The 26050-nt window shown below is 27.3% G+C and overlaps 2 protein-coding genes and 1 pseudogene across 2 annotated transcripts; all 3 read left to right on the top strand.

The window, feature by feature from the left end:
- Positions 1–7785: 7785 nt before the first annotated feature.
- LOC107960670 (purine permease 1) lies at positions 7786–9608 on the top strand. Its single transcript, XM_041113978.1, has 2 exons — positions 7786–8583; positions 9053–9608. Exons 1-2 carry the CDS (start codon positions 7831–7833, stop codon positions 9410–9412), a joined length of 1113 nt encoding a protein of 370 aa, XP_040969912.1. The 5' UTR covers positions 7786–7830; the 3' UTR covers positions 9413–9608.
- Positions 9609–16675: 7067 nt separating this feature from the next.
- On the top strand, positions 16676–18668 carry LOC107957794 (purine permease 1-like; annotated as a pseudogene).
- A 4843-nt stretch (positions 18669–23511) lies between these two features.
- On the top strand, positions 23512–25947 carry LOC107957795 (purine permease 1). Its single transcript, XM_016893370.2, has 2 exons — positions 23512–24533; positions 25501–25947. The coding sequence occupies exons 1-2, from the start codon at positions 23820–23822 to the stop codon at positions 25858–25860; spliced, it is 1074 nt and encodes a 357-aa protein (XP_016748859.1). The 5' UTR covers positions 23512–23819; the 3' UTR covers positions 25861–25947.
- Positions 25948–26050: the final 103 nt, after the last annotated feature.

Here is a 26050-nt window from a genome sequence, read left to right as displayed (position 1 = left end):
ATCTTGTTCAATCTTACTTTTCAGATTTAGTGACCTCAATTCACCATTTTCGACACTATTGAAAATTAGGCCGTTACATAATAACTATCCATCCCTACGTTTTCTATTTTAGAGGTTTTAACTTAATAAGCTCTTACAAATATTCATTCATCAAATACTACAATTAGATAATTTGACTACTCAATCTTCCATTTGTGCTCAAATCAACTAAAAATTTTTCAAAACTCTGTTTATCAAATATCTCCTTTTATGTTATGTAATTATATAATTATTGGTTCAATAATATTATTTTAATTATTAATAGTTTCAAAAATAGGTATATAAGAATAATTCAAATACCCAACGTTCATTTAAGGAATGTGAAAAAATTTAACTCTTTTTTAATGGAATTTTAATTAAATGAAAAAGAAAAATTAATGAATACTAATAAACCAAACTCATCAATTCTTTTAGTTCTCTCGGGTAACATTTTAACCATATTTATTTACTTATTTATTGATATGAAAATTTTCAAATTTAATATTTGTTTTTTATAGTATATTCTATTTATTTAATTAAAGTTCCACATTTTCATTTAAGTAAAAGCATATCACACCCAAATAATAAAAAAAATTATTTTAGGCATTCAAAATAAAAATTTTATAATTTAAGTATCTATATTACATAGTTCAGTCATTTGTTGTCAATTGTATTAAAATCACAAATGATAAGTTGAATTTACAATAAAAAAAATTATATAATAATAAATTTAACGCTCAACTTTTATATATTATATTAATTTAATCATAATTTTACAAAAAATTTAATTTGATCCTAATTTAAAAACCCCCTACCCTTGTGGCTTTGTCCCTCTCCCCCTCACCCCACCATCGTCCCATGCCGTCCCCTTTCTCTCTTCTCTCTCACTCCAAAAAAAGAAAAAAGAAAAAAGGGGTTGCCTTCATATTCAAACTAACACAGGCTTAAAAGGTTTAATTAATATAGATGCCAGTATTAATTAATATAGGAAAGAGAATATACAATAAAACATTAAGAAGAATAACAAATATTTGAACATGGTGACTGAGTGAGAATTTTTGATTTAGTGTTTTGGTGAAATCGAATCACAAACCTTCAAAAGTTTCTAGCTTCAGAGGCACTGCCAAACATTTTCAAGCAATAAATTTAACTTTTCATAAAATAAAAAACAAACCCTAACCCCTATTTTAGCACATTGGATGCATCATAACACCCTATAATCCCAATATGCATCAAAAGAAATCATTTAACAGAACACCTCACATTCGATAGGCACAAGGAACATATAGGTAATGAAGAAAATATGCAACCAAAGAAAGATATTAAACATGAAATTGAACACACATTTCAAACTAACATGTTGCTAAATAATTTTCATCTCCAACAGCAGCAACAACAGAGCGGGAGAGGGACTACAATGGGGGGATTTTAAAATTAGGATCAAAATTGAAAATATTTATAAATTTTGAGGGTTAATTTTTAAAATTATGACTAAATTAATTTAATATGCAAAAATTGAGGACTAAATTTATTATTATATCGATTTTTTAACTGCCAAGTCAACTTGTTGTTTGTGATTTTAACAAGAGTAATCAAAATGGTTGAATTACGTAATGTGGATGCTTAAATTGTAAATTTTTTTTATTTTTAATACCTAAAATTGAAAATTTTAATAGTTAAGTGATAATTATATAGTTTACCCTTTAAGTAATATAATTAGTAATGTGATATCTATTCTTAAAATTAATAAAATTCTACAAGCCTCACAAAGCATATATCATTAATAGGGGGAAGCTAGGGGCTGGTAAGTGCTCTGTTCCCTTAAAAATAGACATATTCACTTTAATCTTTTAATTTTTATAAGACTTTAATTTAATAAAAAATAAAATTGTATTTTAATCCTTCAAAATGATAAAATTTTAATTTAATTATTTAAAAATTATAAAGATATAAATTATTAAAATTGTGAAATCACATTTCTACTCTCATAAAAATATATAATTTAATTGTCATCTTAAAAAGATTTAAACTTTACCCTTATTTACATCAATATTTATAAATATATTCATTAATTAATTCAATTTCAAATTTATTGGTTACAATAATGTACTGTCACCTCAATAACAAATGAAGGTATCTATAAATCGGATTTAAATAAAATATTAATATTAAATATATTTATTTAAAATTTATCAACTTAAATTTTTTGTTAAATTACATCCATACTCCTTTAACATTTTTTTTCTTTAATCTTACTATGTAATAATGTTAAGGAGAAGTTGGAGGTATTATAAAAGATGAGTAAGATTTGAGTCACATTCTTTTACAAATTATGTGTGAACTAATTAAATAGTTAAATTAAAATTAAATTAGTAATAATGAAATAATTATTCAATGGTAAGTTTGAAAAATGCTACCATCTAATAATATTCTCACCAACTTCAGCTATAAGTAATATAATGATTACTTTAAAACGTATGGGTTACCCAAAACTCTATATTAAAACAAAATAAAAGTTGAATAACTAAGACCAAATTAATTTCCCCACTCAAGTGTCTTATGTAAGCAGCCACTAGTGTCCCAGTGACAATACACCTAATAATAAAATTCTACTTTGACTTTTTTTTTTAAATTATAAAAATTTGATTTAAATTTTTTAAAATTATAAAATATAAAATTTTAAATAATAAAATTATATTTCAACTTTATATATACTTATTTTAAGTTTATAAAATTTGATTTGTAGTGCAATAATATTTAGAGTGATTTTAGATAAAACCTATATCAAAAGGATAATTTAAGTATCAACTAAAAAAACACATATAATTTAATGTTTAAATCATAATTTTTTTATTTTTATTTATGAGTAAAATATATTTTTATTATGTTTTGTGAAGCAAATAATAAAATTTAATCTTCCATACAAATGAATAAAAAAGAATAAACTAACCTTAATGATAATGACAGTAGTGATTGAAAATAAACTAACCTTAATGATAATGACAGTAGTGATTGAATCTAACTTGATTAATATGAATATTATTGTCAATATAAGATAACATAAGTTCGAGTGCGCTGAAACTATTATCTTTTTATTTATAAGTTAGAGAAGAGTTATAACTAATTTTACAATATTTTATTAAAAATAAATATGATTAGAATTTATAATTAATCTATTTCCATGACTAATCAATGATTCTGCTATTGGACCGCCAGCTAATCCTCTTTTGGCCGAAGAGGATATATCTCTGTTTTTTAGCCAGAAAAGAAAGGATATATCATTAATTGGGGCAAGACAAAATATATTATCCTTGAGCAGGGGCAGATGCTCAACATTGAAAGAAAATAGTAAATTCACCAAACATGGTGAATGGCACCAGAAAGATATTTAAATAACAAAATCATCTTAGATTCAATATATGAGTTAATAATAATTTGATATATTATATATATTTTTTAAAATTTTATTATTAATAAAAATCATGAACAATAATAATATAAAGATATAATATATAGTATAAATAATAAACAAATTACTATAAATTAATGCAGAATCTGTAAAATAATTTCAAAAATAAAATAAAAAAGTTACTTTATCTCTTATTTTAATTTATCCTATTTTTTGTTCACGACCTGCCCACATGTAACATGTAATTTGCTTGGTGTCTCTTTTATAGTTAAAAGTTAAAAAGTGACCAGCTCAACAAATTTTCAAAACTTATCTCAAAAAATGAAAAGAAAAAAAAAATTGCAAAACCACATGAATCACCTACGGGAAAAACCCACGTGTCAATATAGGAGTCATGGACATTCCTCCTAAGTATAAACTATTAAATTAGTAAGGATGTTACCCGTTCAGTAAATATTTCAGCATTAAAATATAATATAAGCTTTTGTATTTTTTATATTTTTATTTTTAGAAATTATTTTATTTATTATTTAAATTTAAAAATTCAAATCTAATTGTTAATATTATTATAGTTTTCTGTTACATTCGTCGATGTAACATTTTAAAATTAAAAAAAATAACATTGTAATAGATTTGAATTTAACAAATAATTTTAATAGTATTAACAACTCTTAAAAGTTACATCAATATTTTAATCAAAATAAAGCATTTGGTTAACCAATGAGTGTAAAAAATTGAGGTACCAAATTCTATCAAAAAGTTGAAGTATAAAAATTGAATCTTAGATTTAAGTGTAGCAAAGGGATCAAAATTAAAATTTGACCATTATTATATAATTTTAAAATTTTTTAGCCTAGGGACTAAAAAAGGAAATTTGACCATTTTGCTATATAATGCGAAAAAAAAGGGGAGGTTGACCCACATGTCAACCAAGGGATCTTCCTTTTACATATAGTGACTATAGCACAGGGATCAATTTTGAAATTTTACCATTGTTATATTAATTTTAAATTTGAGTATAGCTTAGGGATTAAAACTGAAATTTGACAATTTTGCTATATAATGCAAAAGAAAAAATAAAGAAAAAAGGAGATTGACCCACGTATCAAGTTTTTAGACCTTTCCTTCTATAGTTATATTAATAAATATTGTTTTACAATAAATACTACGTGTAGCCTTTTAAAGTGGTATTGACTTAACCATAAAGATATTGTTTTAAAATAAATAACATATCTATGATGTATATCATAGGACTTAGATTATAAGACTTGTAGTTACTTTTTTTTTTCCATAAGGTGGTTAGAAATGCATGTCAATTAATGGAATTTTGTATTCTTACTTATTTTGATTCGAATTTTATCGAGTTTGAATTAGTTTGGGTTTAATTTTTTTGGGTTCGAATTTCTTTTATTTTGAGCCCTTTTGAATTTGAATTTTTTTAAGCTCAAATTTTTTAGATTCATGCTCAGATTGAGCCAAACGGGCTTTGACGGATTCAAATAATTTTAAATTTTCTTAGTTATAAATATTTTAATTTCAAATATAATAATTCATTTTATTTTTATATAATGACAACATAATTCAGATTCACCTTATAAAAACATAATTTATATAACTTTATTAAAGTTCTTTTATATAAAATAATTAAATTACTAATTGTAACTAAATTTTATTATTATATTGTCAAACCCTATAACCGATCCATATAGATCATGCATGTCAAATTCGATGTAAACTAAAAATTCCTAACTATTTGCTTTATGTAAAAAAAAATTCAATCGTTCAATAAATATTAATATATATATAGCATTTTAGATCAATACGATAAAAATACCGAATTAGTTCAAAAATTTACATACATGACAAGTACAATTATATCAAGAAATTTAACAGTTGGAATATTAAAATATTTATCATAGAAAGAGATATGAAAGGGTGTAAAACTGGTAAGTTGATCTCTCTATTATATTATGTAATATCATCTATTATAATTAGAGATTAAAATTGACTTAATCGAGCAAATTCAAGCAAATTTGATGGTAAATTCAGTATTGATTTTGGACCAATTAATAGTGATATATATATTAATAGTTTTAAAATATATTATCACATTATGCAATACTATATCACGTATTGTAACAATAATACATAATATATTAATTATTATATATCATTTATTATTATATCGGTTGAAATATGCTCTAAGTTCTTATGCTCTGTATAAATTTAAAAGTTAGCCCTACTATTATATGTAATGCTATATCATATCGTATAATATATAATATATTGATAGTTTACATAAATGCATTATTATTAAACATTATAATATTATGTAATATTATATCTTTTATCACTTATTTACAATATGGATAAATTACTCTTTTACTCTTCGCCTTTTAAATTTTTTTAGTTATTCCATGCCTTCTCTTTAATTTTTTTTTACATCTTAAATAAATTTATCTATTTATTTTAAGATTTTCTCAATTGAATTAAATTTTAATATTGTAATATTCAAGTGTTAAGCTTAAAATATAGTTTTTAAAAAAGCACAAAAAAATATTTATCAAATTAAATTTAGATTTTTTAAATATAACAAGAGTTAATTACATTCATTGATTAAAGTAGAGCAAATATGTCAATCACGCCATTAATTTACAGACAAACTTTATGAGTTTCAAATTTATTGGAGAAAGGTCCAAGATTCGATTTTTGTATTTGTAAACCCTTTCACCCTTCTTTCATTATAATATAATTGTTCACTTATATGAAAAAAGTAGAGTAAAGATAAATATAAAATTACAAATTAATAATCAAATATTAACCATTTTAACATTAAAACAAATTAATTTAACAATATATATATAACAAATAACATGTAAGAATTTATTAATAATATTATTTAAATTATCAAATATTGATAATAATATTTAAACCATGATGAAATTTTTTTATTATATTAATATTAAATATTTTTAAAATTAAATAACACTAATATAATTTATTCTAAATTAGTTAAATATTTTTAAAAATATCTTTATTTACATTACTATTTTCAATTTATTAATAATTTATTGAAAAAAATTCATAAAAAGTTTAAACAAAATTTAATATTATAAACAATATTATAAATTTAATATACACAATCAACCCACGTTTCACATGGAGATACAAATACTAGTTATAATATATAATATAACGATAGTTATATATATGCTTAAAGTTTTAGTAATAGTTACATACTATATTATCATATCATGTAATAGTATATCATCTATTATAGTTAGTGATTAAAATTAACTTAATTGACCAAATTGAGTCAATTAAAGCAAATATGTTGATAAATTCGATTTTGGTTTTGGACTAATTAATAGTTATATACATATATTAATAGTTTTAAAATATATTATTACATTGTGTAATATTATATCACATACTTTAATAGTAGTACATAATATATTAATTATTATATTTGTTGAAATATACTCTAAGTCTCTGTACTATTTGAATATTTGAAAGTTAACACTCCTATTATATTATATTATGTAATATTATATCATATCTTAAAATGTATAATATATTTATAGTTTATATATTCATTAATGATTAAATATAATTGATTAATATATTTATAGTTTATGTATATACATTATGGTCGGTGTTAGATAATCGATTGATTTAACATTGTCACTTTAATTTTAATTTAAAAATTCAAAACTATTTAAACTAAATTAAGCAAATTTACACATACTATAGGTATATATATTTAAATTCAAACTCAATACCAATCAAACCTGCCATTTAAAATTTATTCGAAACTTGACCTAAGTTGAATTTATTCTAAATAAAAAATTAATATAAAGATAATAATATTAATAATTTAAATTAATAAATACATTAAAAAAACTAAAAGTAAAAACCTAAATTCTAAAATCATAAAAAAACCCTAAATTCCAAAATCATTGAAATTAAATTTATTATAATGTTATTAGTATAGCATAATAAAACATGTTTAATCATATGTGAAAATTATAACACTAATTATCATATTATTAAATTAATATATTATGTGATTATATATTTTGTATTATCATTGCATTTAAATTTTATAGGTTGTAATAATTATTAATTATATATATTTGTTATAAATATATAATTATAATATGAAAAATATTTTATATTCTATTAATATTTTAAAAATTGATTTCACTTAATATTTTAACATAAAAATTTATTCCACGAGGTTGATATTGCTTAGGTTAAAAAGTATCATTCTTTTCAGTTTTAATCAGTAATGGCAACTATTTGGATTGTCTCATTCTTACTTTAGCTTTTTCTGTACATGTAATTAACCTCTGTTTCTTTGATAAATTCTGTTACAAATAGCTTGGAAATGGAGGAAGGAGATGCAAAAATATCCAAATACAGAGCAGATGGAGGTGAAGGAACCTAAACATGATGGCACCACCATGAGAAAAGCTCTCCTAGTAATAAACTGCATCATCCTTTCTATAGGCAACTGCGGTGGTCCACTTATCATGCGCCTCTACTTCATCCATGGTGGCAACCGAATCTGGTTCTCGAGCTGGCTCGAAACCTCGGGTTGCCCCATCATCTTGCTTCCCATCGCTTGTGCTTACATGCATCGTTCCAGGACGGCCGATCCCACCTCGGAAAACAAGCTTTTCTACTTGGAACGACCGTTGTTCCTCGCCGCTATCGTCCTCGGGATCATCACAGGCCTCGATAACTACTTCTACTGCTATGGCTTATCTCGTTTCCCCGTTTCGACTTCTTCTTTGATCGTCGCGTCGCAGTTGGCTTTCACGGCGGGGTTTGCTTTTCTGTTGGTGAAACAAAAGTTCACTGCCTACTCCATAAACGCCGTGTTTTTGTTGACCATAGGGGCTGGCGTTTTGGCTTTGCATTCGAGCAGCGACCGGCCTGCGAATGAACCCAACAGGGAATATATTACGGGGTTCGTAATGATCTTAGCTGCATCGGCTTTGTACGGATTTATATTGCCTTTGGTGGAACTAACGTACAAGAAGGCAAAACAAGAGATCAGCTACTCCCTTGTGATGGAGATTCAGTTGGTGATGTGTTTGGTTGCTACGGCCTTTTGCACCGTCGGGATGCTGATCAACAACGATTTCAAGGTTTGTTTTTTGGTCTCTTTCTTAGCTATTCCTCTTCTTTACAGGACAAGTGAGTGAAGTCTGCTGAAATAGTGTTTTTTTTTATTTATAATTTCTAAATCTTACTAATTTTTAACTATTTTATATTTAGTATATCAATTCAGGCCATTTTTGGAAAACCAAATCTAAATTCATTTTTACGAAAGGGAGTAAAATCTCTGCTCTCTCATGCCGTTAATTATAATAATACATAAAGAAAACGTTTCATTAAAACTTTTAAAATAAATATAATTTAAAGGTTTAATAATTAATTAAATTTGTTAATTGTTGAAATCCACATAATTGATGTATAGAGTATGAAATAAGTAGGAAATTGAAGTCGAGTATATATTATCAACAAGAAGAAAGGGATTTTACTTGAGATAACTATTTCATTCTATAACTATAATGGACAAATATGTAGACACTTGAAGGTTATTTCTATTTGCAGCTGGTTGGAAGGGAAGCAAGGGAATTTGAGTTGGGAGAAACAAAATACTACTTGGTTGTGATTTCTAGTGCAATAATATGGCAATGTTTCTTCCTGGGAGGAATAGGAGTAGTGTTTTGTGCGTCATCACTGCTATCGGGAATTCTGGTATTGTTTCTATTACTAGTTACAGAGCTTGTGGCAGTAATTTTCTTCAATGAGACGTCTCAAGCCGAGAAGGGTGTGTCACTTGCTCTCTCGTTGTGGGGCTTCCTTTCCTACTTCTATGGTGACATCAAGCAAAGCAAAAAGAAGAAACCAGATCTTAAAATCGAGATAACCTCTTCTCTGCCTCCCAATACTGTCGAAAGCAGTGTTTAAGTGTTGTGATTATAGTTATCCCCAGCAAATTTCAAGCACTGCCAACTTTGGTTGGCTATTAGTTTTTTTAGGGGGATTGAGTTCACAACTAGTTTCATAAGAAAATAATAACCTTACCCTATGCCATAGTGTCTATTGATATATATTAGCCTGGCGATACATGGGCTTATGTAATGTATAAATCAGTTATACTAAATCTAATAAATTAGTTAATAAATAAATTTAAATAATTTAAGGTGTGTAGATGATAATGTTGATTATAATTATAAATAATTTATATATATATGTGTCTTTAATCAATTAATTCCTAATGTTATTACATGTTTCATTTTTAATGAATTTTTAAATAATATGTTTTTAATTATTCCTACGTACGATTGATAATAATAATTTCTCTTAGTTTATAAATAATATACAAATTTATAACTGTATAAGAAAGTAAATTATAATGTCAATTTAAAAAAAAAATGGAACAACATACACCAATTTTAATAATAATTCATGATAAATATGAAAAATACTTAAATTAAATAATAAACACATAATAGTGATTAAAGAAATAATTATTAAAATTTAATAATAAATAACATATAAATAAAAAAAAGAAATATTTTTAAGAGTGTTTACTTCATACAATATAAATTTATAAAAAAAAATTAAAAGTTAATATCATAATATTATAGTATCTCATCATCTATTAAAGTTAATCTTGTATCACTTATTAGTACCATTATTGTCTTCGATCACTCCCTGGTACCATTGTTATTAGGAAAATAATAATGCTTTTCCACCAATGGCAGGAAGTAAAAAATAAAATAAAATTTCAAGCATATTTTAGAGGTACCTCGTTGCATAGTTAAAATTAGCATAGGACCTATTTTCTATAATATTTTATGAAGCCTTCAATAGAATTTATTAAGAGAAACAAACTCTGTGCAAACAAAAACTATGATGCTACTCGTAGGTCACTTGCTCTAGGATTGAGTTATTTCAATAAGTAACTATTTGCTTGCATAAAATAGTCAAATTTAATATTATGAGTTATATAGCATGTAAATCAAAGCAAATTGTGTGAATTTGTAATTGCATCAAGAAAAATTAGATGAAGCATGAATATGAGCAACCTAGACAGGAAACCTAGTTAAAACCAAAACCTTGTGCTCCCATTTTCAACCAATGTCACATCAGCCATCACGCCCCACTTTTACTGTTATGTAACGACCTACATTTCACGGGTACTGAAAAAGTGAGTTTAAAGCTTCCGTCTTAGGAAAATGAATTCGTAAATATTTATAAAAAAAATATTTACGAAGATAGTTGTGAGTTGAATTAGATTTTAATTAAGTAAATTTATTTTTAATTAGAAGTAATTAGTAGGAAGGATTAAATTAAATAGAGCATAAAAGCTTAATCATAGAATAGAGAAAAGATAAAGGATTAAATTAGTAATTAAACTAAATTAGTGACATGTGTAATTTAGAAAATAAATAAATGTGTATTTAAATTATTAGTACAAGTGTATATAATATATAAATTTACTTATAAATTAAGTAAAAGATGCTACTTATTATTATTATTATTATTATTATTATATTTTATCAATTAATTGAGATAATGACAAATGTATGGTGATGAAATATTACATGTGTACATGTGTGTATGAATACACATGTAGTATTTTTATTTGTATTAATTAGATATTTTATAATTAATTATTAATTTAGTAAATGAAAGAAATAAAATGAAATAAAGAATAAATAAAAAGAAAGAAAAACAAGAAAAAGAAACAAAGAAGAAACGAAATAGAAAGAAAGAAAGAAGAAAAGAAAAGAAAAAGGAGAAATTAGGGTTTGAAAGCTTGGAAGTTAAATTGGTAAGTCAATTAAGTCCCTATCTTAGTGATTTTGATGTTTTTGAAGTTCTAAAGTTGAATACTTTTGAATTTGTGTGAAAATATTGAAAGATGATAGACTTTTAAGTAGGGTCTATGTTGAACTAATGATGAAATTAGGAGTTTAATTGATAGAAATTTTGATTTAAATTGATTAAAGGATTGAATTGTAAACAAGGTCAAAAGTTTTGTGTTGTACGGACTAAATTGGTAGAAATTCAAAATTATGGAAAAATGATAAAATTTTGATGGTTATATTAAAGTTTTGATGGAAATTGAATAAGGAAATAATATGAAATATAAAAAGGAAGAAGATGAAAATAGTTAGGATAAATTTGGGATTTAGGTTAAAGTTGCATGGAAAGTTATTATTTTCTATAAAATAAGTGTGTTATTAATTAATTATAATTATGATAATTTTCGTAGCAAACAAGGAAACCGAGACATTGAATGCGAAGGGAAAGGAAAAAGTGATCTAGGAGTAGCTCGAGAAAATATCGGTTTGTATTACCTTAATTCAAGTTATTTATTATTAAATGTTTAATTTTAATATATGTGCATGGAAAATGAAATTGAGGTAAGTAGTGATATTTGAATTGAATGTGAATTGGATTTGATTGTTGAATGTATACATGTGTGAAATTGAATTGTATAATGATTTGTGGTGAATTTGAAATTGTGATTGAATTGTTATTGTGATTGATTTGAATTCAAATGATTCCGATACCCTATTAACTAGTCGGGCTAGGGTGGATATAAAGAGTTCAGGGATTCTTCGATCTCGAGTCGATAAGACACTTGGTGTGTCATATTTGCTTTTGATAGATTCGATGAGGCGTTGGTCGCCACTTTGCTTCGGCTTAGCCGATGAGACGTTAGTCGTTACTTATTGCTTCAAACTATCCAATGAGACATTGGCCGCCACTCTGGTGTGTTTAGTTGGATCCATGTATCCTCCAAAGTCCGAGTTATGTTAATAGGGGAAATATATGTGAAGAGAAAAATCAAATGAAATTGATAAATTGAATTATTGAATGAAATGAGAAAATGATATTGTAAGATGAATTGAGAAATGCAATTTGTGCTATGAGATTGAATGCATAAAACCAAGGTTCATGAATTATTCATATTTGAATGTGAATTGGATATTTATATGTGATTGAGAGATGAACCAAAGGTTCATGAATAGTTGGTAATCTTATTGATGAGATATTGAATCAAATAATGAAAATGATACAATGGAAATATGATAACTTAGTATGAATTATATGTATGATTTGTTAATTATCTATGCATGTTTATAATATTTTATATTTGCTATAAATTGAATTATGGTAATACCACTGAGTATTTCCAATATTCAGTGTACGGTTTGTTTCCGTGCACAGGCTAGCTAAAGTTGAAGTTCGGTATAGCATTTGAGTCAATCCCAACCTCAGCTTAGTTTCTGGTGATGAATCCATCTTTTGAAAATGCAGCATGTATTAGGTTTTGTTTAGTCACCTTAATATATTTATGTTTTGGGTGTAAGTAATTTGTAACTTTTAAGAAGTATTTGAAATGAATAGATGAATGTTATTTGATCAAGATTTATAAGTCAATGTATTGGGCATGAATTAGGTGTGTTTGATATGTGAAAATAACTTTAAAATGGTGAAAAATAATGTTTTCACACGGCCAAGTCACATAGGCGTGTGCCCAAGTCGTGTGGCAAAGTCAGAATTGGCCACAGGTTAGTCCTACGGCCGTGTGAGAAAGTCAGATTTGCCTACGGGCTGGCCCCACGGCCATGGGAGCCCCATGGACAGGCCACACGGGCATGTCTCAGGCCATACAGGCGTGTGCCCCTATTCTCAAGGAAAAGTTTCCAAAGTTCCCGGTTTAATTCCAAAACACTTTCTAAGTATATTTTGGGCCTCGTAAGTCAATATTAGGGACCTAAAAGTGGGATTTGAGAAATTTTAAATTAAAATACAGATTTATGACTTAGTGTTGTTCGTTTATTAATGTTTAATTCTGGTAATGCCTCATAACCCTGTTTTGGCGACAGGTTGAGGTTAAGGGGTATTACATGTTATCTTTTGTACAATTAAATATAAATGAGTTATTGATTTCATGGTTAAGTGTTAGTGAAATTGTCCTTAAAACTTGAGTTTGAATCCCTTCCTTTATATAATTTTTATTTTCTGTATTCTTGGCCAAAACCCTAGCTGTGCCATCCCATGTTGTAATCCTAAGTATAAATAGTATTTTATTTTTCTGTTCAGCCTCTTTTGGTCATTTTTCCTCTTCCCTTTTCTGTCCCTCCCTTCTCATTTCTCCTTTCGTCTTTATTTTCTTTCTTTTGCTATTGATTCTCCATTGTTGTTGCCCCTCTGCTCTCCCATTTTCTCACTGTTGTCATTGCTCAATTGGCTAGTCACCATTGTTGCCGTCGTCCATTAATAACCTCTCATTCTCTCTTTGTTTTGTTTTTTTCCCTTTTTTCTTCTTCTTTCTTTATTGTGGTCGAATCTACCATCCATTTTTGGCCAATTCTCACATGTTTTCTTTTATGTTTAATTTGTGGAAGGTTTAGATCTAAATGTCTCAAGTTGTCAGTGATATCATAAGAAGGCTGAACACATCACCTTTTAAATCATTAAAAGAGTAAGTTAACTCCAAAATTGGATTTGAGTGGTTATCATTTTTTCTCTGATCTGACCGAATCCTATAGTGGGACTACGGACTGATTTTTAACAAGTATTTCTTTGTGTTAGGTACAAATCTGAACTAGATTTAGTCAGATCTGAAACTTAAGAACTGCTGATTAGCACTAGTGCTTCGGATTTTGTTATTCAGGTATGGGTCCTAACTTTTTTGTATTGTTGATTGTTAAAAGAATGCGTTGTATCTGTTATTTTTGTGATGGTCGAATGGCCTTAAGCCACTCATGAGGTTGGTCGAATATAGTAAGTAGTAAGGCGGGTTGGCCGAATACAATAAATACCCTAATTGGTATTGGTCGAATGTTCTAAGGCCTTAGACGTGTCTATCCAAATGTGTAAGTGCTATAAAGTTTAAAGTCGATTGTATAATTGATGAAATTGGTTGATTTGCACTATTTTTACTTGTCTTATAACGTGCTGATTGTTATCGTATATTGATTGCATGTAAGCATGCCAATAAATATTATCGTATATTGATTGCATGTAAGCATGCCATTGAATATTACCGTACATGTTGATTGCATGTAAAGCATGCCACCGATATTGTATTACTGAATGCATGTTAAGCATGCCACCGTTATTGAAATTGATATTGATGAGCATGATTTGCTACATTATTGATATGACATGTCACATTGCATAAGGATTAGGATTGATGGGTGACGGGGGAATTCTGTGGAGTACTAGTTGTTTATCCGCAATATTATACTAGCAACTGCAACCCTGGAGTATTATTCAGAGTACTGGCGATTTATTCGTAACTTACTAGTAGCTTGTCTGCAAAATTATTGGCAGTTTAATTGCAAATTGTTATTGGTGGTTTATCTACATTGAGCTACAACTCTTATTGTTTTGGTGTTCGAATGATGAGTTTTGGTAAACTCATGGTGTGTAGCGGATGAATGGGTAGAAAATTTTGACTGTTTCATATGAGCATGCCTACGCATATAAAATTGTATTTTTATGATGTCGTGCTCTACTATGATATCAGGAATGTTGTTGGATATACGTTTATCGTAATTTGGCTATCTGTATGTAGATACATTGTCTATTCTGTGAAGATTCACACTGAGCTTTTTAAAGCTCACCCTAATAACTTTATCCTTACAGATGAACCCCGAGGTTAGAGTCGGATACAACATTTAAAGGTGTCATCTCAATTTTTAGTTGATAAAGCAAATTTAAATTCTACTTTCTTTTTATTATGGTTTTTATTGGAATTGTAATTTTATTAATTTTGGATTGTGGCTTGAGATTGTTTTTTTTTTTTGAGATTTTACATGTATAGAATCTTGTTAAAAATCAAATAACCCTAATAACTGGCTTAATATGGCATAAAACACGATTTTTTGTATAAAACTAAATGTTTCACTTATTTTGTTGCGCAATGAAATAGGAGTTTTTTTTCAAAAATAACAAGCTAATTGACAAAATTATACGAGTTTTTCAAATGACATGACCTTTAATAAATTGGACTTTAAATTTATTTAACTTAATAATCGGACGTCTTTGAATAACTATCCTAATTTTTAAAAAAAAGAAAATCAGGAAAATAAATGTTTACGAAATTAAACGGTTTTACTAGGCCATTTCGGTAGCCAAAGTAACCTTCAAATAATTTTTTTATAAAATTCTAAAATATATAATTCTAAAATTCTAAAAAATTTTAAATTTCAAGTTTTTCTTTACAATTACTTGAAATTTATATACTTTTTTTAATTTTTTATATATATTATATATATTTTTTTACATTTTAATCCATATAATATATAATATTAAAAAAAGGACACATGTTGTATTCTAATAATGCCACATGACTGGTCAAAGCTCGATCCATGCTAGTCAACATTGGTCAACATTTGGTCAACCAAAACTATTTTGACTTTGACTGATTGTTGATTGGAGTTGACTAGTGTTGACCGACTATGTGACACTATTACAATAAACCACATGTCCTTTTTTATTTTTTAATATTATTTATTATATTGATAAAAATGTAAAAAAATCATATATGATATATAAAAAAATAAAAATAAAAGTATAAAAATAAATTTTTTATAAAATTATAAAATTTAAAATTATAAAAATTTAAAATTCAAAATAATATATAAAAATTGATAAATGTTATAAAAATGAAAAAGGTATAAAAAAAACTTGAAATTGAAATACAATTTTATAATTATATAAAAAATTAAAAATTAAAAATTTATAATTTCTTTTACATTTTTTGTAATAGTATAATTAATTTCAACTATTTTTTCAATTATCGTATTTTTTTGTAAATTTTATTTTTTTACAAATTATTTATAAATTATATGTTTTTTAGATTATATATATTTCTGATTTTTTATATATTTATTTCTATTTTTATATTTTCTAATGATTGTATACATTTAATAAAAAATATTTATTTTTTACATAAAGACCCACATGACACTTTGTGATTGGTGATTATTTTAGTTAGCAAATTAAAAAGTGATTAGAATTTAGATATAAAATTGAAAAAAAAAATCAATACCAAAATGAAAAATAAATATTTCGCGAATTGGTAGACAAAAAAAAGGGCACGGTAGAATTTCGTTTTCATCGTAATCCATAATCCCAAACAGTTGTTAATGGCAATTTGGTTGGCTATTAGTTGTTTATAGGAATTCATTTCATGGATATTTGGATAAGAAAATGGCCTTTGCCATAGTCTCCATGTAATAACTATTCATTACATACTAAATTCTGTTAACTTTAGCTTGTTCCGTACATGTAATTGACCTCTGTTTCTTTGATAAATTCTGTTACAAATAGCTTGGAGATGGAGGAAGGAGATGCAAAAAATCCAAATACAGAACAGATGGAGGTGAAGGAACCTAAACATGATGGCACCACCATGAGAAAAGCTCTCCTAGTAATAAACTGCATCATCCTTTCAATAGGCAACTGTGGTAGTCCACTTATCATGCGCCTCTACTTCATCCATGGTGGCAACCGAATCTGGTTCTTGAGCTGGCTCGAAACCGCGGGTTGCCCCATCACCTTGCTTCCCATTGCTTGTGCTTACATGCATCGTTCCAGGACGGCCGATCCCACCTCGGGAAAGAAGCGTTTCTACATGGAACGACCTTTGTTCCTCGCCGCTATCGTCCTCGGATCATCACAGGCCTCGATAACTACTTCTACTCCTATGGCTTATATCGTCTCCCCGTTTCGACTTCTTCTTTGATCATCGCGTCGCAGTTGGCTTTCACGGCAGGGTTTGCTTTCCTGTTGGTGAAACAAAAGTTCACTGCCTACTCCATAAACGCCGTGTTTTTGTTGACCATAGGGGCTGGCGTTCTGGCTTTGCATTCGAGCAGCGACCGGCCTGAGAATGAATCCAACAAGGAATATATTTTGGGGTTCGTAATGACCTTAGCTGCAGCGGCTTTGTACGGATTTGTATTGCCTTTGGTGGAACTAACGTACAAGAAGGCAAAGCAAGAGATCAGCTACGCCCTTGTGATGGAGATTCAGTTGGTGATGTGTTTGGTTGCTACTGGCTTTTGCACCGTTGGGATGCTGGTCAACAATGATTTCAAGGTTTGTTTTTTCGCCTCTTTCTTAGCTATTCCTCTTCTTTCAGGACAAGTGAGTTAAGTCTGACGAAATAGTTTTTTTTTTTTTTAGTTTATAAACTTATTAACTATTTTATATTTAGTATATCAATCTGCATGCAAAAAATCAAATCTAAATTCATTTTTATGATATCGATAAGGGAGTATAATCTCTGCCCTCTTGTACAGTTGATTATAACATTATAGTTTGATTCTTTTTTCAAAATTTAATACAAAAAGAAAACCATATGCTCACGTTTCGTTTTTAATGCTTAAAAATAAATATAATTTAAAAGTTTAATATTAATTAAATTTGTTAATTGATGAAATCCACATAATTGACCTATAGGGTATGAAATAATATAGTGTCAAGTAGCTATGCTGATAAACCCTTTTTTAAGAAGGAAACTGAAGCCGAGTTTATTAATCTTAATTAAAAAGGTTTTATTTAATATAATGATTTCACTTTATAACTACAATGAACATGTATGTAATAACTTGAAAGGTTATTTCTATTTGTAGGTGATCGGAAAGGAAGCAAGGGAATTCGAGCTAGGAGAAACAAAATACTATGTGGTTCTGATTTTTACTGCAATAATAAATCAATGTTTCTTCTTGGGAGCTATTGGAGTAGTATTTTGTGCGTCATCAATGCTATCGGGTGTAGTGATAGCGGTTCTATTACCAGTTACAGAGATTTTGGCAATATTTTCCTTCAATGAGAAGTTTCAAGCCGAGAAGGGTGTGTCACTTGCTCTCTCGCTGTGGGGCTTCATTTCCTACTTTTATGGTGAAATCAAACAAAGTAAAAAGAAGAAACCAGATCCTGAAATTGAGATGGCCTCTTCTCTGCCTTCCAATACTCTCAAAAGCAGTGTTTAAGGGTTGGTGATCATAGTCATCCCTAACAAATTCCAAGTGCCAAGTTTGGTTGGCTATTAGTTCTTTTATGGGGATTCTACTCATAGGTCATCTGCTTTAGGATTGAGTTGGTGGAACTATTTGCTTGCATAAAAAAGTCCAACTCAAGATTATAGTTTATATAGTATGTAAATCAAAGCAAATTGTGTGAATTTATATTGCATAAAGAATAACAAGATTAATTCAATTACAATCATAAAATTAGCACAATTTTAAAAAATTAAGATTAATTCAATTTTTTTTTACGTCAATTGTAGATTAAATTAAATTAAATTATAATTATTTATTGTGTTATTTTTAGTGCCCTAGGCAAGTAATAACTCTTATTTTAAAATTAGCAAACCTTTTAACTAATAATTTTAAATTAAGATATAATTATTTTTAAACTTAATTTAGTAATATTATAGAAAATAAATGATATTCTCGGTCAATTTAAAAGTTTTTCTAAACTCATACTTTTATATATATTATAGATAATGCTGTAAAAGTAATACTTATATAGAGAATTGTGGAATTATTAAATTTAAATTAAATATATATTTTATTAATTAATATTTATATATAAAAAATATTTACACATAATATATTTTAGTGCATTATATGTCATATATAATATATAAACAAATTTAAAATAAAATTTTAAAAATAATTTTTATAAAATTCTAAAATATAAAAGTATGCATATTTAAAATTCAAAATAATATATAAAAATTGATAAATGTTATAAAAATGGAAATTGTATTTAAATTTCAAGTAATTTTAAAAAAAAAACCATTGAATTTGAACTACAATTTTAGAATTTCATAATTATATAAAAATTAAAAAAATTATAATTTTTTACAATTTTTTATAATAATATCATTAATTTCAACTAATTTATTTTTAATTATCAAATTTTTTAATAAATTATTTTTTTTATAAATTATTTATAAATTATATTTTTTTCATATTATATATATTTTTTAGTTTTTTATATATTTATTTACTTTTTTATATTTTAATGTTTATATACATTTAATAAAAAAATACTTATTTTTTATATAAAGACGTCACTTGATTATAAATTTTTTTTAACGTCTATCAAAAAATAAATTAAAAATATAATAAAAGTATATTTTAAGCACCAAAATAAAAAGTGATTAGTACTTTAGATATAAAATTGAGAAAAAAAATTAAATACCAAAATAAAAATAAAAAAATATTAGAGAGGGGAAAGAACTAAGAAGAAATTCGTTTTCATCGTAATCCCCACTATTAGTTGTTTATGGTAACTTTGGTTGGCTATTAGTTGTTTATAGGAATTCATTTCATGGATAGCATAGTTGGATAAGAAAATGTCCTTTGCCATAGTGTCCTTGTCATGACTATTCATTACATTCTAAATTCTCCATTTTGGAATTTATAGATTTACTTCGGTTAAATTAAAATATGGATCTCATCTTATTAATATTTAATTATTAAAGAAATTTAAAATTTTAAAAAATATATTGGTCAATAACAATTAACGACTACATTATTGATTAACAGTCATATCATCGATGACATGAAAAAGAAGTAAACATGTTACTTGTGCTCATTGATTAAGTGTGTTCCTTTTTTTTTTATTAATATAGTTAACATTTTAGATCAAAAGCTATAAGGAAGAGATAATTTAGTTATCGAAATAAGGTCAAATAATAATAATAAAATAATTTAATTTAATGAAATATGCTTTTATTATGTTTCGTAAAACAAATAATAAATTTTTGAGAAATTTACTCGATAGATCACCCAGTGATGTTTAGATTTTATTTTTATCACTTAAGTATAAAAAATTTATAAAATAATCATTTAATTAATCAATTTTTTTTTTGTCCAGCTCTGTTACTTACCATTAACTTTGTAACATGAGATGTTGTAGGAGTTTTAAAATTGATATAATTATAAATTTAACTTTCAATATTTTTAGTTTGGTGATGATTTTAAAAAATTAGTCCTTCAACATTTAAATATTATCTTAATTTTGTCCTAATTAAAATAATCAGAAAAAATATAAAACAAATTAAGAAAACATTGGAATTTTCAAAACATTTAATAAATTATAATAAATATTTTCATTTCACTTGTACTTTTCCCTCTCGAAAAGAAAAAAGAAACCCAGAAAAGTGGTGAAATCGAAACTTTAGATTAGATTTATTGTTACTCTTTCCCTCTTCCAAAGCAGACCTAACTAAATCCTCAAAACCAAATTAGGATTCTAATTCCAGAACTATTACCTCTTGAGGGATTGGATGAGGTGCAGTTCTTCCCAAAAATGTCACCTACCACGTAATTCGGGGCGAGCTGGTGGATCCACGACTGCTTGTTTGAGGAGACAACAAGAGTCAACGCCAACCCCATACAAAGAAAAAAGTTAAATTTTAAGTTTTTTTTTTGCAATTACTTGAAATTTAATTACTTTTTTTTAATTTTTAAAATATTTATCATCTTTTATATATTATTTTGAATTTTTAAAATTTCATATTTTATATATTAGAATTTAATAAGAAATATTTTCAAATTTATTTTTAAATTATTTTGTATATTATATATAATTTTTTTTATTTTTAATAAATATAATATATATACACATATAATATTAAAAAAGATAGTGGTATCTGACCGGTGCCGAAGACTCACAGTTAGGGCCAGTTCTACATTGCTTTTCAAAAGTACTTCTGGAAGAAAAGCTGAGCAAAACAAGCTGCTTTTGGCTGAAATTTTTAACTTTTCAAAAGTGCTTTTGAAAAGCACTTTTGAAAATGAGAAACTAAAATTTTTAACTTTTTCTCTCCCAAAAACACTTTTAATGCTTAATTACTTTTTTACCCCTCCAATAACATAACACTTTCTCTTTTTTTTTCTTGGTGCTTAATTACAAATTTGTTAAAATCATTAATTAAAAATAAAAAAATATTTTTTAAAATACTAATTACAAATATTTAATAGTTATATTTAAATATTTAAAATATAGTTTATATGTTCTAATTAAATTTTATAAATAATTAATATTTATTGCTTAAAAATATTTAAAATTTATATTTTATATATTAAAATATTAACAAGAAGTTATAATAATTTTTTATATTCTTACTAAAATATAATAATATTAACTAATTTAAATATTATTTAAATGCATATTTGTTACTTTATAATAACATATCTAAAATTGATATTTTATTTCTCAAAAATACTTTTTAACAGCAATACTAAACACTCAAATTTTAAACCAAATTTTTCAAAAGCACTTTTCAAAAGCACTTTTTCACAGCACTTTTTAAAAACACTTTTTAAAAATATTGCCAAATTAACCCTTACTAATCGGTCAAAGTAAGAAATATTTTAATGGGACCAAGGGTCATCCGCATGAAGCGGAGGTTGATATTTATATTCTAGTATTTAGCTTAGGTCATTTGTTGGTAAAGTTAACTCAGTGATATTTTGTAATAAAAAGAAAATTCAACTTTGTGGACCAGAGGATTGGAGAAATGGCATTTCTTAAACTTCATCATCATCGGCTATCAATTTTTAGTACGTTCTTTTTTTTTGTTTTTTTGAATTATTTTTTTAGGTTTTATGTGTATTTTTATTTTGTTTATCGAAGTTTTTATTATTATTATAAAGTTTTAGTTTTTTTATATTTTCTTATAATTTTTTATGTATTTATATATATTATATTATATTTTAATAACTTTTATGCATTTTTTAATTTATTATAAATTGTTTTAAAAAAAATTATGTATTTTTTTATTTTTTTTAGAATCGAGATCAAATTGAAATAATGTATAAATGTTTATGATTAATTTCTTTAGAACCAAGATCAAATTAATACAATTTATAAACGTTAAAAGTTAAATTTGATATTATATTATTCAAAAATTGTCGTGCCAACTTTCCGTCACAAAGTTAACAATAGATAATGGAATTGGACTAAAAAAGATAAACACGATTAATTAAGTGACCATTTTATAACTTTTTAACTGAGCATTAATTACAGTGAATAAAGATTCTTTTAATTGGATTTGGATCTAAGATATTGAGGCAATTTTTGAGAATATCAAGGACTAGTAGATTTAATTTAGAGTTGTTTAAATTATTATGTTGTTTTTTCTTTGTCTTTTGTTAGGGACTAGCAAAAATCTTAATTTGGAGTGGGATAACTCTCATATTTAGAGTTATTTTACTATAGTTTGATAGTATTTTAAGAAGTAATTTTAGTATTTAAATTAATTTTTATTATATTTTATATTTTTTTAAATTAATTATATTTAGACCTGTTCAACGTTAGGTTTGGATAAGGATTTTTGTATTTTGATTCGGTCGAGCCCAAATTTAATTTAAATAATAAAAAATTTTAAGTTTAAATTTAATTATAGAAATATATAAAAAATTTAATACTTTATTATTTTTAAAATAGTAAAATGGGCTTTTGGGTTGACCAAACTGACCCAAAAGTGAGTCTTGACTTGAAAATTTTTTAAACTTGACCTCGATCCTACTCAACTCGTCCCATAACACCTCTAATTTTATCTCATCTGAATTTTGTTAAAATTTTAAAAAATTTAAATTACAATAATGTACTCTCATCTTAGTGGCAAGTGAAGGTATTTATAGATGATACTTAGATACAATACTAAGACTAGACAAAATTAGTTAAAGATGACTTCAATATATTCTTATATTAAACACACACACACACAAAAAGAACCTCTTTAATGCTACTATGTAATATAACGTTTAGAACAATTGCAGCATAAAATAGTTAGTGTTTAACTGTATATTCAGTGCGTAGTGTTAAAAAATTTCAAGATTGAAACGAAATGAATATGGTGAGTTGAGTGGATTATGTATATGCAGCTAGTAGTATCCCGACCGCAAAATTTCATGGCTGTTATTGAGAGCTGATGAAGACCAACAGTTATGGAATGTTTGTTAGACGTTGCATCGACAATAAAATTCTCTGGTGTAAAAAAAACTGGACCCTCTTTGATAAACCCTGGATGAATCGAATTGATTAAGAATGAATTTTTTCTTTAAAATCAAATATGATCTATATCATAGATTAAAATACTTATAGTTGCTTCGAAATGCATGTAAATTATGGAATTTAATACAACGAGTTGATATCCCTTTGGCTAAAGAGGCTATTCTTTTTCAGTTTTAGTCAATAACAGCAGCTATATGGTTGTCTTATCCTTACTTTGGCTTTTTTCCATTCTACAAAGACCTTGGAAACAGAGGAAAGAGATGCAAAAATATCCAAATACAAAACAGAGAAATTAATCATGGAGGTGAAGGATGGCGGCACCATAAGAAAAGCTCTCTTAGTAATAAACTGCATCATCCTTTCTATAGGCAACTGCGGTGGTCCACTTATCACCCGTCTCTACTTCATCCATGGTGGCAACCGAATCTGGTTCTCGAGCTGGCTCCAGACTGCGGGTTGCCCCATCATCTTGCTCCCCATCGCTTGTGCTTACGTGCATCGTTCGAGGACGGCCGATCCCACCTCGGAAAACAAGGTTTTCTGTATGGAACGACCGTTGTTCATTGCCGCTATCGTCCTCGGGATCCTCAGTGGCCTCGATAACTACTTCTACTCCTATGGCTTATCTCGTCTCCCCGTTTCGACTTCTTCTTTGATCATCGCGTCGCAGTTGGCTTTCACGGCGGGGTTTGCTTTCCTGTTGGTGAAACAAAAGTTCACTGCCTACTCCATAAACGCCGTGTTTTTGTTGACCATAGGGGCTGGCGTTCTGGCTTTGCATTCGAGCAGCGACCGGCCTGCGAATGAATCCAACAAGGAATATATTTTGGGGTTCGTAATGACCTTAGCTGCAGCGGCTTTATACGGATTTATATTGCCTTTGGTGGAACTAACGTACAAGAAGGCAAAGCAAGAGATCAGCTACGCCCTTGTGATGGAGATTCAGTTGGTGATGTGTTTGGTTGCTACTGCCTTTTGCACCGTCGGGATGCTGGTCAACAATGATTTCAAGGTTTGTTTTTTGTCTCTTTCTTAGTTATCCTCTTCTTACAGGACAAGTGATAGAAGTCTAATCATATCTTTTAAATATATTAAAATTTTTACTAATTTATATTTAAGATGTGCATGTTATTTTTAGAAAACCAAATATAAATTTATTTGTATAATATTATAGTTTGATATACTATTTATGTATAGATTCGATTTGCGTATAAATCTATATACACACTAACTCACTGGTTGACAAGCTAACTCCAAGCTCTTGGAACAAATACTATATCCAAGTGATCTCTGAAACTATACTTGCAATACTCACTGTATTCAGCCTCTGAGGTTGACAAAGCAACCACAGGTTTTCTTCTAGAACGCCATGAAACAAGATTGCAGCCAAAGTACACTACATAACCAGACTTGACCTTCGATCCTCTAAGTTGCTTCCCCAGTCAGCATCAGCAAAGGCAGTGATAATGAGCTGTTTGACCAGCCTGCAATGGCTGTCTCCAGGTTGAGCCATGTATTAGCCTGCCTCATTGACAGTATTGATGTGTGGCCTAGTCACTCCCAAATACTGTAGCTCCCCAACAAAGACTTCTATAATGATGAGGGTCTGCCAAAAGATCTCCTTCTATAGCTCTTATCTTAGCTGAACTGATCATGGGACTTGACAGAGACTTGCACTCACTCATGCCAGCTGAGTTTAGGAGATTATGAACATATTGTCTCTGGTTTAGGAATACACAATCACCAATAGTCTTTACTTCCAATAATGACTATATCACATAAACTAGAAGTAAAACTTTCTAATCTTATCAGTTATCACCTGTGTCTTTAATAAAAAGAGCCAAGGCAGTTTTGGCCTATTGAAAACCAACACTAGTGAGATACTGTTTCAGCTTCTACAAACCAACTGATCACCACTGCTAGTACATTGCTCAAAGCCAGGAGAAACTAATACATTGAAAGGTTGTCTGTGTTTGCAGGTGATTGGAAGGGAAGCAAGGGAATTTGAGCTGGGAGAAACAAAATACTACATAGTTGCGATTTTTAGTGCAATAATATGGCAATTTTTCTTCTTGGGAGCAATTGGAGTAGTGTTTTGTGCATCATCATTGCTATCGGGTGTAGTGATATCGGTTCTATTACCAGTTACAGAGATTCTGGCAGTATTTTTCTTCAATGAGAAGTTTCAAGCCGAGAAGGGTGTGTCTCTTGCTCTGTCTCTATGGGGCTTCCTTTCCTACTTCTATGGTGACATCAAGCGAATCAAAACAAAGAAACCAACTCCTGAAACTGAGATGGCCTCGCCTCTGCCTCCCAATAGTCTCGAAAGTAGTGTTTAATGTTGGATTAAAATCCTCATTTATGGGCACATATGTATAATGTATGATACTATTATGAAGTGTGATACAAAATTAAGTGACCAATTATGTTATAAGTGTCATAGGTATTTAAGTGTTATGAAAATAATGTGTAGATACCATAAGTGATATTTATAATTAGATGATTGGTAAAAATATAAACACTCAAAAT

The sequence above is a fragment of the Gossypium hirsutum genome, chromosome A05 (assembly GCF_007990345.1).
Source record: "Gossypium hirsutum isolate 1008001.06 chromosome A05, Gossypium_hirsutum_v2.1, whole genome shotgun sequence".
In the NCBI taxonomy this organism is placed as follows: domain Eukaryota; kingdom Viridiplantae; phylum Streptophyta; class Magnoliopsida; order Malvales; family Malvaceae; genus Gossypium; species Gossypium hirsutum.
The sequence above is the reverse complement of the archived record's forward strand: the minus strand, read 5'-3'. Positions and strand labels throughout refer to the sequence as shown.